Genomic DNA, 14,490 nt, shown 5'->3' on the forward strand with positions numbered 1-14,490 from the left:
TTCAGTTCTGGTTGAGGTGAAGATTTAGCTTTTAACGTTTTGCGAGATATTCAGAAACCACTCTATGAGATGTCAAAGAGCATGCAGTTCTAAGGGGTATCAAAAGTTTATTCGATGAATATCGGTTTTGAAATGACTGAGATATCCAAAAACAAGGTGAAAGAAACAGATCCTAATAAAGTTGTGGCATGTCGCCTTTTTTTATTAGCACTTTTTTTAAATCTCAGCCATTTGAAAACCAAGTTTCATCAAATAAATGTTGAATCCTTCTTAAAATTACATGCTCTTTCATATTTCATAAGAGGCTTTTCATTATCTCACTTAGGAATGTTCAAAACATGAATCCCTACCTCAACTAGTACTGTACAGTCCCTTTAAGTTCATTGGAGGCTCCCAAAAATGCTATCATGCTCACATGAGAGATGATTGTATGAACTTATATTGTCATAATGAAAGGCATTTTTTTTTTTTTGGTCTTGCAACATTTTTTTTTTAACATTCCAGACTTTGCAACTGATTACATCAATTATCTGATTATATTTACGTCAATGTAGGGCACTTTGTCATTCAGTTGCAATGAAAACATCTCGACGGAAAAATTTCATGAATTTGAATATCAAACTCCAGACTTTGTTACAATGTCATGTTCACTACACTACCTTGCTGTTGGGATAAAAGGCAATAGCAAATCTGAAGTTACTCATTGATTGTTGCAAAACACACCAGAACAAAAACTGTATGTTGTCCAGGCACTGCCAGGAATGCAGCGGCATGGAGTGGAGTCATGGAAATCAGCCAACGGCCTCTTTTTATTCAATAATTGCGATTTAGCGAGTTTTCCCCAAGGTCATATGTGTGGTAATCATTTCCTGTGTGTTCCCCCTTTTGCCATATGTGTCATCGATACAGCTATTATAGCTTTCCCATCTGCTGAAACAGGGAAAGCTGACATAGATGTAGCTGCCAAACCATTTGCAATAGACTTGGTAGGGGTACCTCACCCTTAACGCCCCTCTGTTTTAAATTATTACTATTGTGTTATTATTTTTTTTTCTGTGTAGGCTGTCGAAAGGGGCATGTGTCCTTTAGAGCCTGTTCAAGGGTTAGGGAAACCACCCACACACCTCTTATCTTTTCCTCCTCTCCTTCCTCCCCATCCCCACCCCATCAGCTTATTTGCATATTAATGTCTCTTTTTAACCATTTCTTGCATTATATGAAGACATATATTTAGGTTGTGTGTTTTGTTGTTGTTGTTTTTAGGGTGGAAGGGTATACTTGCATTTACATAACTTTTATATAGATTTAAGAGGCATTGTTGATTTAAGATTCAGAGTCACATTAAGCGTATTGCTGTATCTGTTGCATTTAATAAAAAAACAAAACAGTTTTTTTGGTTGAGTGCGACATTTTCACAATTTATAACTGCTACATCCATTGACAAGGAGTTTATCACTCACAATTTTTAAGTGTCAGTGCAATGTATTGCTCAGTGATTGTTCAGATTCCTCTGAATATTTTCATTTTGATGAGGATAAAAAATGAATTGTTTTCAACAAATCTACCTGGTCCATGGAAGAAAAAGGTTCTGTTTATGACATGTGCCATACATGTCTAGGTGATTTTGTTTTCAATTCAAGAAATGGTGTCTGTGCTTGCATAAATTTTGTGATATATGAAGTGGTTATATTGCTGTAACCACGGAAAATGATTTCTTGGAGCAGAGGAATATCATACTCACTGACTGATGGATTGCCTCCCACCAGATTACAGGACCGGTCCCTGCTACTTACAGGCCCAGAACGGCTTCTGCTCAGCCGTCATTGAAGGCATCCAGTGTACCAAGGCCCTCTGTTGTTCAACCATTGGTCAAGGATGGGGCGACACTTGTGAGACTTGTGACACTTTCACTAATCCCTGCGACCTTGGCTACATACTGGATGGCAGGACTGGACAGTGCAAAGGTACAGCTTGATTATTATTGCACTTCCCACTTTCAACAAAATTTATCATGCTTCTCATGAAATAGATGTTATCGTGATTGATATGTGCAGTTTTCGTAGAAATATTTCATATTCTCTGTAGCAGTAAATATATTTCTCTTGTGATTATTTCAGCACAAGACCAACAAAATATTTTGGAACGTTTTGCCTGAATAATGTTCAGAAATACTGTGCTAGAGAATATGAAGTGAAGGGTACACCCATGTATGTTGTTGGACCTATCATATTTCTGGAGGATCAGTACAAGGGATATGAACAATTGTATGCCTTCCCAAATTAGTGATGTCAATGTTCTACTGTATGTAGTAGTGCTCTCTCAGTTTATCTCATAATATTGCAATTTAACCATAAACCACAGCTTTTAAGTGAGAGAGCCTAGTATGTCATTTTATATGTGTCTCAGATCCTATAATATGCCAAGAGGTGTAAGACTAATGTAATTTGACGTGCGGTTAGGTTTGAAATGGACCTATATGGTGATTAATAATGTCAGATATTAAGGATATGTAAGGAATGCCTGATTAGAATCATGGCAAATGATGTAGTTTGCATGTAAATGAGCGTAGATGTTTGCTTTCTTTGACATAATTTCATTTAACTAAACTTGAGTGGATTTTTTAATGACATGTTTTTGCTGGCATACAGTGAGCATAAAGTTTTTTAAAAATGGTTGTAGTTATTTAAGTTTGTTTCACACAACACACCAATGTTCATGCTGTTAGGATAACTGGTAATTTAGGCATTTTTCTTTTTCGTATTCCCTTGATTTGCCAAGCTGCAATGCCCTTGGAAACTGGGACACACGCTATGTAACTTGATCAACACATCGTCTTCACACAAAGGGCTTAACAGCTGACTGAATGTCAACAAGCTTGAAATCACTTTGCATTTTCGCGTATTTGCTGTTACCCGTCAACTACTGTACTTAACAGTGTCACCTGTGCGAACCCCAGTCAATCCTTTCGACCTACGCACAGTTATTGTTGTTTCATGATTTTGTTCCTTTGGTATCAATCCATTTTCCTCCCACTCCAATCCTCATATTCTGCCTGTGTCAAAAGATTTCTTTTGGTTAGAGAATGCTACTTGGTGATTTTCTCTCATATTTGGTCCCAAGAGTTGTAGAGTTCCTTTCCATGCAGGCTTGCTCATGTGTTTCTTTCATGTGCTTACTTTGTAATACCACATGGTGTTGATTGGTGTTTTAAGATAGTGTGATTATGGTTGCTCTGTGCTTGTCCTTCTCTTTTGAGTGTATTGCCATAGTTGTACACTTAAGACACTTACAGCAAGTTTTTATGCCCCATCACGAAAGTGGTGCTGGAAGCATTGTTTTTAGGTTGTCCGTCCGTCCGTTTGTCTGTCTGTCTGTAATCAATGTTGTGCACAACATAGGAACTGTTTTAGGTATCCAAATGAAAGTTGGCACATGTATGTATGTATGTATGAGGTGACGAGACTGTGCCTACATTGCATAAACTTTAGGGCTCACAGACTCAAGGTCAAAGGTCAAGGTCATTGTTAAAATTTTGCTGTTTTGCCATTTATCTCTGCAATGCTTGAATGTATTTTTATGAAACTGAGTGTATACATGTATTACCAAATTAAGATTCTCTAGGGAAAGTTTTGGGTCTATACATGTATTGCCTAACATTGATTCTCATTGGAAATTTGGGGTCAGAGGGCAAATGTCAAGGTCAAAATGGTATGGTAAAATTACATTATTTGATGCTGAATTTACACTTTTTCTCCATACCTTGGAAGTGATTGCACACTTTGCAGTGTAAAATATATACAATTTTGTACATGCGTCCATTATCACACAGTGATTATGTAAGGAAAGTTTAGGCCATAGGGTAAAAAATCAAGTGGAAATGCTAAAATGTAAATCGTTTTCCATATTTTGAATGTGACTCTAAGTATTTTCATGAAATTGGTGTATACCAGATAATGATTGTATGCCAGTCATGTAAGATTGTTGTCTCACATTGGCAATATGTTTGTCCTTACTGTAGATATTTGGGAGAATAATTGGATGTGGCAGATGTATACCAGTTGCCATAGCGACATTTCTAGTGCTTAATTTTTTCAAGAAAAATGACAAGATGGTTTAAAGTTGATATTAAAATTGAAATTGGCAGAAACATCTTTTGATCTGTATTTGCTGTTAAGGCAGCATGTGTAGTCATCTCATACAATTTATGAACCACTAGTATTCGCCCCTCCACTCATGGCGAAAGGGTGTGAGATAGACACTTCCATTGTGTGTGTGTGATAGACACTTCCATTGTGTGTGTGTGTTTGTGTGCGTGTGTGTGTATAGTTTTCACCTTTTATTCTTTACCCGTTTGATGCAGATGCTGATGAGTGCCGTATGATTCCTGGCCTCTGCGAAGGAGGTCGTTGCGCCAACACACCAGGCTCCTTTGCCTGTCAATGTCCGTCTGGCTATGAGCTCGATATGACCACTCTTGTGTGTGCAGGTAAGTACAGGTTTTCTTGTGATTTTCTTGTTGGTATAAAATGCTATTTCCCTCTTCATGGTTATGGTGCCATTCATTTTGATGCATTTCAGTCCGTGAAAGGGGTGCATATTTTGTGAATTTTTGTTGTCGTTTCCCCCCTCAACGTCATTTTCTCCCTCCGAATTGCAAAATGCATGAGCTCCACCAATGCAGATGTGTCGTGGATGCATGCTTATCAAAAAAAAGCACCCATGAAGGAGAGATATATATGTCATAGCCAAGCTGGCAAACAGGGGTTTGCATCAAGTTTGTGTAGTGCTCGCCAATTCAGCTTAAGAGCAATTTGTGAAGTTGCATCGAGTCTCACAAGAAGAAATATGAGATATTTGTTGTTGTGGAAGAATCAAGTGTATGAGTCAAAAGTTTATACTTGAAGTGAATGTGTCATATGGCACAGAATGAGAAACAGGCACATTTTTATAACAAGCAACCTTCGAACAATTCATGAGATAATTTGATGTGATAGGTGTGTCAATAAACTTCATTGATGATTCATGCCTGCAATGTATTGTTGTGGACTAATGCCAAATCATTCAACAACAACAAAAAAATCTCTTGCGCTGAAGATGACTGAAATCTCCTAACATCCCAGGCATAGACCAAAAAAGCAAAAAAAAAGAATCCCAAAAAGGCAAGATTGAATATTGCAAAGCAAAAAAAAGGGGGGGGGGGGAAGAGAAAATGCATGAAAAAGTGCAGTCACTGTCAGAATGCTGATGTTATACTTAAAAGACAAAAACACTCTTCATATAATTCATTTTTTGCCATTTTGCAAAGACAAAATGTATCTTGACGCATGCACAGTACTCTTTCAACATTTGAATCATTGAATTTATGTTATACATTTTCTGTTTGTGCAAACTGCTGATGCCCTTTATGTGCATACACCAGTAATGACTCCCAGCATGGCTGCATTTCATCCAGTGTGATTGGGTGTTTTCATTTGCATTGTTCATTATTCTCTATGATTTGATCAAATGGAATCCCTTTAATTTGGAGGGTTCAAATTGATACAAGGATGAATTACTCATCAAAATGTGAACAGGTGTCTTCATGCCAATCGCTGTATATTGGAAATGGTAACTGATTACTTTTATCTACATTGACAAAGGCAGCACCACAACTACATCAATAATTGATACTGTTCTATGATACTCTTGCACTTTATTGGTACAATTGTACAATATTTGAATGGAAGCAATGTGGCCAGTTTTCATTTGAAATGTCTGGTGTTAATTGATACCTGACTGTGACTCTCTTTCACATCGAAGCTGCAACGATGACTCTCACTTTCTCGCAGACAATAAAGAGCAGAAAAATTTCTGACACTATGCACATGTTTATGTATTTGGGATACAAATGGTTGATAATGGATCAGAAGGGCAGTACATTGTCATTGATGCTCCTGTGCTCACCCAACGAGGATATTTGCTGCACATTGCTTTTAATCATATGTCTCCTTGGTCATTTCCACTTGTTGAATAGTTCTGAGTCACTTTTCCTTTTTCGTGAGAAAGCAACTGGACTCTCCAAAATGCCAGCCCCTCCGGTCTTCATGAGGCCTTTCTTAGCCACCCAAACAACTGAATGCAAATTTGACCTACCACTATTCATTATGATACATGTGTAGCTCACTGCTTTCATTTTCCTTCATACATTTCTTTGCTGGTGCTGAGTCATCGTAGGAAAGTCAAAGAAGATAATCTCTTAAAAAGTGGCAGCACATTTCATGGTACACATAAACTTTGCAGACACTCGTGAAGCCTTGATAGTCACTAAACAATACATCAATTTGCTCATTTGCAGCTCTTGTGTAGCAATAGCAATTCTGCAGCAGAAGTATTGTGCAAGAGTTTCTGTGAGGTATTGGTAATCTCTTTTTTTTTTATTTGTTTCCCTCACAGCTTGTAATAGCTATAGAAGTAGTATACATAGACCAATGTGTCAGCTGTATCAATATGAGTTATCTCCCTAAAAGCAGTGAAGTGCAGTTTTTAACTCTTCAAAGTATCAGTATCCTTTGTCCCGTTTGCCCTCCAAAGACATCAATGAGTGTGAATCAAGCCTGCTGTGTCAGAATGGTCGCTGTATCAATGCCCAGGGCAGCTTCACATGTGAGTGCTACCCTGGATACACCCTCTCACCCGACAACACCCAGTGCATCGACATCAACATCCCATTCAGTGAGTTGTCCCCGCCAAGTGTTGCCACTTCGGAGTGAGCGAGACCCTTCGAAAGTTGGGGTTAGAAATGAGGCATTGCAGTCCCTAGTAGAAAAATTAGAACACCTGTTGAAACCTCCTCATATCAATATGTGAAAGAAATTAAATAGTCAAATTGTGTAGAGCTTGCAAATGATACTTTACTTTCAAAGAGCTAATTAAAGAAGTGGTATACTGGAACGCTATTACAAGTTTTTTTGTTTTTTTTTTCTATCCCTCTGGCTTGAAAGATGCGAGAGGCGTCTGGGTTACCTGTCCAGGAGCGCAAACACAGATAAACACAATCAAGAACAGTATGTAATTATATAGATGCACACAATGTGGGTACATTGCACTTAAATTGTGAATGTCAGTAATTTTGACCGAAGATAAAAACTGGAATGAGCATTGACACATTTCATCTCAGCAGAAACTTAGAGTATTGATAACTAAAATCGACTGAGAAAGAAGTGCAAATTGGTTGGAAGACCTATATTACTTTTGTGCAGAGTGTTATAGATCAATCCTCAGTCAGTGGTCAAGATCAGTGAACTTCATCAAAAGGCGTACTTAGGGCAGAATATAGTGATTGGCAGAGGTATCCCATTTGCCTGTGTGCTGCAGTCAAACTGGACGAGTTGTTTGTGTTTTCAGGGTTTGTCTGTCTTGTTTTGTTTTAGTTTTTGCATGTGCATCCATCAGATCCAAATGAGTTTTTTTGATTTGAAATCACCTGATCTCCTTTACGTTGAAGCCATGAAATCCTTGCCTCTTCCCTTCACCCCCTCTCTCTCTTTGCTACCTTGATGCTTGAAAATATTGATTCGGAGTGGAAAAGCATGTTATGCTGCTGCAATGATACATCAATGCAAAAGTGCATAACACTGACTACTGTTCACACAGTGAAATTTTGGTTTATTCCATTATCATCCTCTAAGAAAGAACATACTTATTTCCAAAAGGTGATTTTGTCATTTCATCACACTGTGTTTTTCTCTTTGTTTTAGTGTATGTATACATAAATTTGACTCATTCTACTTTCTCTTGTGACTGTGTCAGTACCCCCTCCTCAGTGCAGAAAAAGAAAAGAACAAATGACAGTCATGAAGCATGGAATGATATATATAATTTGCTGATTTTCCTCCATTCCCCCACCCTACCCCCCAGCTGTGGAGCCACCAGAAGAGTTGGGTTTCTGCTACCTCAGGTACCGTTCCCGGCAAGGAACCTGCAGTCGAAACTTGGCCGCCAAGCTGAGTTTTGAGGAGTGCTGCTGCCAGGTGGAGTCTGCGCAGGCTTGGGGGTCCTCGTCTCGGGACTGCTCCATCTGTCCAGAGAGGAATAGTGGTAAGACCAGGGAATCCATGTCATGACAAGTTACTGTGGGTGCGTCCGAGCACTCTTCTAAAGCGAACTGTGCTATACGTTACCCGAGCCAGAGAAACGCTCACGCACCTGAAGTGTACCGGTACCATACTGAACCTAGCATAAAGTGGACCACTTCTCAGTGTGGTCCAAAAGGGTGCCAAAAGCGTACCAAAAGTGTGCATGTGAAGAATGCGCGTATCGTGCACATATGTCATAATGCAAAGAGTTCATTCTCTTTGTTCGGCACATCTGTAAGTAGTTTAAGAGCGCAAGGTGAATGACCCTTTTGCTACAAAATGCATGACCCTCTCTAAAAATAACTCATGAGGTACGCTTTCTCAACAGAGTGCTCGAACGCTCCTAATCTGGCACAGTTCAGTGCAGTATGCTTTAGTTCAGTTTGCTTTGGTTCACTTTATAGAGCACTCGAATGCCCCTATGATAGAAACTTTTCCTACAATCGCAAGTGTCATGGTATTGACAAGAATCCAGCTTCCTGATTGGCTATCACTACAAAAAGTTGCTGTTCCAACAAGAATTGCTGTCAAAACATCCTTTATAAAACGAGACTTACAACTACAAGTCTCTTCAGTGTCTGTCAACCATAACCAGGCATGGAAATCAAAATCAGTATGCCTAGAGGCACCCCCAGAATCTGTATGATTCATCATGAATTTTGACATGTTTTCTTACAGCAAATTTGATCTTATATGTATGTGCATGTGCGTAGATATTGTTTTATTCATCTAGAACAATGCATTTCCTCTATATGACATATACTGTATAACCAAAAACATTCCCGGCATGAAATTTTTGTAAATGGAAACCAAATGCCTTTGTTTCGGCATTAAGCTTTCGCGAATTGCCAACCATGAAAAAATTATGAGTATACTACATGTGCTAGTGATACAGGAATTTGTTGGACTTTTGCATGCATTTTACTTTCGAGAATCTTTAGGTCCTCTTCATATTCACAATAGTTTCATGCATGTGAAAATGTCTGGTTTTACAGTATTATGTGAGTATTATTTTCTGAATTTGTAAGACAACTTGGTTGAATTCAAGATCAAGAACCACAGCAACAGTATGAGAATGAAAGTAATATCCCTATTCAAGAGAAATAAATAGCGAGCTTTGCAATGATATGCGGTGTACTCCCATTATAATGAAGACAGTTAAAACAAAATCTCGGATGCAGCGAAGTAAAAATTCAGGTCCCAAAATTTTTGTTTATATATCGGTATAACTTTCATTGTTAGGCTCTAACAAAAAAGAATGATATAACAAAAGAAAACTGCTGCTCCTGAGGGCTTTGTTACAATGGGAGTGGCCTGTATAGCGCACTACTCTTATGGGAGGCCAAAGTTAATTATTCTGATTTTGACACTGTGATGTAGTACCAAATAGGCAGCTGTATAATAAGAAGTTTAGGTAATATCACGAAGGATGAATTATATTTACCTAAGCCAAGGGAGGAGGTTATGTTTTCGTTACCGTTGGTTTGTTCGTTCGTTACCGTTGGTTTGTTCGTTCGTTCGTTCGTTTGTCTGTGCGCAAAATAACTCAAAAAATAGAGAACGGATTGGGATGAAACTTGCAGGAAAGGTTGAGAATGACACAAGTAACAAACGATTAACTTTTGGTAGTGATCCGAGAATTTTGGGGGAATTTATGAAGGATTTTTGATATTTTGGCAGGTAGGGTCAATGAACTTGGGAGTTCAGGCTGCGCGTATTTGAGGTTTGCATGCGTGCACTAAAGTGCGTGCTCTAGTTTCTGCTAGGGTGAGGCGCGCTGTGCAGCTGAGGGTCTATGACGTAACAAAGGCTTCTAATTTAATATTGGGAAATCAGCACACTTATAAACACTGTCAGCATGCTATAGTATAAGTAGGTGTGGGTGGAAATCACTGATATCTCTATGGAAGAACAAGATCAGTGATGGAAATGAGCTGCATGCTTGGCGAAGGTCTGCGCTCTCAGAGTGCTTCTCTAGTAATGGAATGATTTGGTATTACTAAATGGGGAAGGATGGTAATACTAAATGAAGTGGTAAGCTATGACAGCTTTAGGGAGAGGTAAGACCAAATTGGAAGAAGCAATAACACCAGATTAGAAGATAGGATTATAGTAGGATAATACTCAATGATAGCATTTAGAATGACAGAGTAATAGTGGGAATATGAGGTATTATAAACTGGTGATATGGATCCTAATCAGATGATTGGCTGAGAGCAGTCATGTGGCAAGTCTTTCATTTTGTCTAACATGCCCAGCAGGCATTAGTGTTTTGCTAATGATCGGTGCAAAGGACCAGTGCTAAAGACCAGCACTAATGACGTTTAGGGATATTATTGCTTAAACACTTGACTTTATTCATTCAGTAGCTTGCCATAATTTGCATGCTTTAGCAGCGTGCACTCTATGAGTTACTAGTGTTTGCTCAGCCACAAATTTGCTGTCAGCAATTTCTAATTCAGCGTTCAGTTGTTTGTTTGTTTGTTTGTTTGTTTGTTTTTTGGAACATTTTCTTCGACATCTTGGCTTTTGAGCAAGTTTAAATGAATGGTACAGTATTGGTGGAGATGAAAATTGGGCTTTAACTTTTTTGCGAGATACCAAGAAAACACTTTTGATTTAGTACAGAGCATACGATTTTAAGAGGAATTCAACGTTTATTTGATGAAAATTGGGTTTGGAATAGCTGATACGTCCTAAAACAAGGTAAAACAAAACGATCGTAATAGAATGTGGGTCCCACACTTTATTAGGATCACTCTGTTTTCGATAACTCAGCCATTTCAAAATCAATTTTCATCAAATAAACGTTGAAATCCTCATGGCATTACATGCTCTTTCATATTTCGTAAGAGGTTTCTCACTATGTCACCAAAAAATGATAAAAACCTGAAGTTAAGTCTCAACCAAAACTATACGATCCCTTTAACATGTAGCTGACTGGTATTTACCCATAAAGGTAATTGAAAAATCATTCAAAGAACCATTTTAAAAACCAACCTATGCACAGGTCTAGGTGTGTGATGTTGTGGAAATGTACCCCATTCAAGGGTGTTCACAATATCATGCAACATGTTAGACCATTGTAAATACCTTCAAGTGAGCTGCATGTCTACTAGCACACTCACACTTTTGCATTATTTGTATAATACTGAAATGGAGGGTAGATAGCAGTGTATGATTCATTTGCTTTTTTTTTTTGTGCACTCTCTCCAGCATTGTACGTAAGCATATGTTCCGGTCGTCTGGGCACGACAGAAGCGCCAGCCTCAATGAGAAGTCCTCTGCGACTCTCAGAAAGACCTACGTCGCCACCCGGTTTCACAGACTTGCCGGGCCCTTCCATCACCACTGAAAGAAAGGAGGTCACACCACCACCTGAAGGAATCTGCGCCTGGGCACCGCGAATCTGCCTCAATGGAAGGTGCATCTCTCTTGGCGGCCTCAACTACCGTTGCGAGTGTTACCGTGGCTACGAAAGTGCTGGTCAACATACATGCCAAGGTAATGATGCCATCTGAGGAGCTGGTTCAATCAGCGTATTTCTCCTCCTCCCCCCCCCCCCCCCCCCACCTCCCTCCACCCCAGCCGTTATTCATCTCTACCAACTCTAAAATTGATTCAAAATTTGTTTGATGAAAATTGGTTTTGGTATGGGTGACATTTCCAAAACAAAGCCGTTCTAATAAAAGCTAGGACCCACCTTTTATTAGGATCACGTGGCTTACTTTGTTATTTTATATCTCTGCCATTTCAAAACCAATTTTCATCAAATAAACTTTACATTCCTCATAGAATTCTATGCTCTTTAATATTTCATTAAGTGGGTTCCAGGTTTCTCACAAAAAAGTTAAGAGCTAAATCCTCATCTCAACCAATACTAAAGTCGGTTGATGATGAATTCTTAATATAACACTGTGTTCATCCGATTTTGGAAATGAACATAATGTAGATTCCCATTTTAGGAGAGGCAGTGGCTTACATTAGTGATAGTCTCCCATCTCTTTAACTACACCAACCACCTTTCCCCTTGAAAGATTGTTCATTATGGCTTCATATGTGTGTCCTGCCACAATATGTTAATTGTTGATTCCATTGTAGTTCATCCTTTGTTCTAAGTCATTTATGAGTTCCATACATTTTCATCTCTTCCTCTGCAATCCTCGGTCAGATTTGATGAAACTTGGTGGGAATTAAAGGGACCGTACAGTTATGGTTCAATCCTAATTTCTGGTTTCTAACATTCTTTGGTGAGATAATGAGAAACCTCTTATAAAATGTGAAAGAGCATGTAATTCTATGATGAATTCAACGTTTATTTGATGAAAATTGGTTTTGAAATGGCTGAGATATCAAAAATGAGCAATTCTTATAAAGTGTGGGACCAACACACTTTATTACGATTACTTTGTTTTACTTTGTTTTTTAATGTTTCAGTCATTCCAAACCCGATTTTCGTCAGATAAACTTTGAATTCCTCTTAACCCGTTTAGGACGAGTCCCGAGTATACTCGGGCAGGTGTCAATGGGAAATACGTGTTGTAGCAAAATCAGTCCGTCCTCAACGGGTTAATATGGTATCTTCTGTACTATATCATAAGTGTTTTCTCGGTATCTTGCAAAAAGTTAAAAGCCCGGTTCTCATCTCCACCAAAACTGTACTTTCCCTTTAACCATACAGGTTAGGAATACAAAGTTGCTCAAGCAGTACATGTGACTCCCATGATGAGGCCACGGATAGAACCCCCAAGGGCCAAAACTTTTTGGACTTTAATCATTGTAAACATGTCTTGTGAAGATAATTACATTTGGACAGACAGAGTAGGCGGGGCAAATGAAAGAAAGAAATAAATGAGGCAATTTTTTAATACATATTTGATACATTGATCATGGTAATGATTGTGTTAGGGTTTTCTTTTGTATTGTTTGTAAGCTAAAAGAAAAAAAAATCCAGTGCCCTTGAAGTGCTTTTGCTGCATATTGCATGCTTGATCATGAAATCTGATTTGCTGTTCATTCTTTAGACATCAATGAATGCAGGGACAATACCATTTGCAACTATGGAACTTGTGAGAATCTGGATGGTACCTTCCGGTGTATCTGTCCAAATGGATATCAGATATCTGCAAATCAGCGCTACTGTGAAGGTAAGTTGGGTCACCTCCATCACTCTTTGCTCGAAAGCTGTTTGTGTGAATACGGGGGGATACTGTTTGATGAAATTTGTTTTGATCAGTCAACTTGCATTGTACATGTGACCCACCTTTTTCTGCTGAGTTGATGACAGCAGTGAAACACACAGTGACAGGAGTAATGTGGGACTACACAGTGCAAAACTACCACCTGAAGTGATTAATATCTCCAACAAAATTTTGAACTCTGTTAATTTGCAAACAATCATTTTAGCCTGTATTCACGGTTGGTAGATATTTGGTGGTATATTTTTTTTATTCTGTTCTAAAGCATGCCCTTATAGGTATGCCACATTCTTGTGAATAAGATGTAATTCAAAGCAAATACAAGCCCTGCCTTATTTTCCTTAATGAATGCACACAACTATGTGAGTCCATAGAGTGACTCATAGGAATGATGCTAATTTTTGTTGTCAAAATTGATATCATGAACCTCACATCAGACTGAATGTTATTCTCTGTTACTATATATTCTTTCAGATTATCTTTTCCAAATGGTACAAAAAGTAAAAATTTTCTTTAAATGATTCAGTCAAGTAGGGTTGAAATTCAGTTATGTATTTTTTGTGGTACTTCTTTGTGTCATTACATGATGACCTGTGTTACCTTGTTTAAAAAAAAGAAAAAAGTAAGTGGAGTTTCTGTGTTGATCTCGCTGTAGATGTTGATGAATGTCGTACCAACCCAAATGTCTGCCAGCATGGTACTTGCATGAACCTGATTGGCTCACACACTTGTGAGTGCTACACTGGCTACAAACTGTCCATTGATGGCCGATATTGTATAGGTGAGTCTGTGATTAGTAACTTTATCATCATCTCCTCATACGCCCCCCCCCCCACTCCAACTCCTCCTCCCCCCACTCCAACTCTTCCTCCCCTTCTCCAACTCCTCCTCCCCTCCTCCAACTCCTCTTCTTCTCTCTTTTTCTCTCCTCTCCTCCTCCTCCTCCTCCTCTTCCTCTTCCTCTTCTACCTCCCCTTTCTCCTCTTCCTCCCCTCCTCCAACTCCTCCTCCTCGTCCTCCCTTTCCTCCTCCTCTCCTCCAACACCTCCTCCTCCCCCTCCAACTCCTCCTTCTCTTTCTCCTGTTCGTGAAATTCCAGATCAGTTGAAACTTATTCTGAAAAGAGAGAGTAACATGTCAAAAGTACAACAGCGAAAATTTGATGAGAATTTGACTAT

The 14,490-nt window shown here is 38.8% G+C and overlaps 1 protein-coding gene across 1 annotated transcript in view; it reads left to right on the plus strand.

Moving 5' to 3' along the window:
- LOC139725592 (fibrillin-1-like) overlaps window positions 1–14,490 on the plus strand; it is a 125,621-nt gene that overhangs the window by 52,768 nt on the left and 58,363 nt on the right. Inside the window, exons 7-13 of the mRNA XM_071636683.1 lie at window positions 1,767–1,964; window positions 4,361–4,486; window positions 6,571–6,711; window positions 7,897–8,076; window positions 11,331–11,618; window positions 13,139–13,261; window positions 13,968–14,093. Of these exons, the coding sequence (XP_071492784.1) occupies window positions 1,767–1,964; window positions 4,361–4,486; window positions 6,571–6,711; window positions 7,897–8,076; window positions 11,331–11,618; window positions 13,139–13,261; window positions 13,968–14,093 (1,182 nt within the window). The remainder of the gene's footprint in view (window positions 1–1,766; window positions 1,965–4,360; window positions 4,487–6,570; window positions 6,712–7,896; window positions 8,077–11,330; window positions 11,619–13,138; window positions 13,262–13,967; window positions 14,094–14,490) is intronic.

Source organism: Diadema antillarum, unplaced genomic scaffold (genome assembly GCF_040938485.1).
Source record: "Diadema antillarum isolate AM-2024a unplaced genomic scaffold, OU_Dant_1.0 seq00000050_RagTag, whole genome shotgun sequence".
In the NCBI taxonomy this organism is placed as follows: Eukaryota; Metazoa; Echinodermata; class Echinoidea; order Diadematoida; family Diadematidae; genus Diadema; species Diadema antillarum.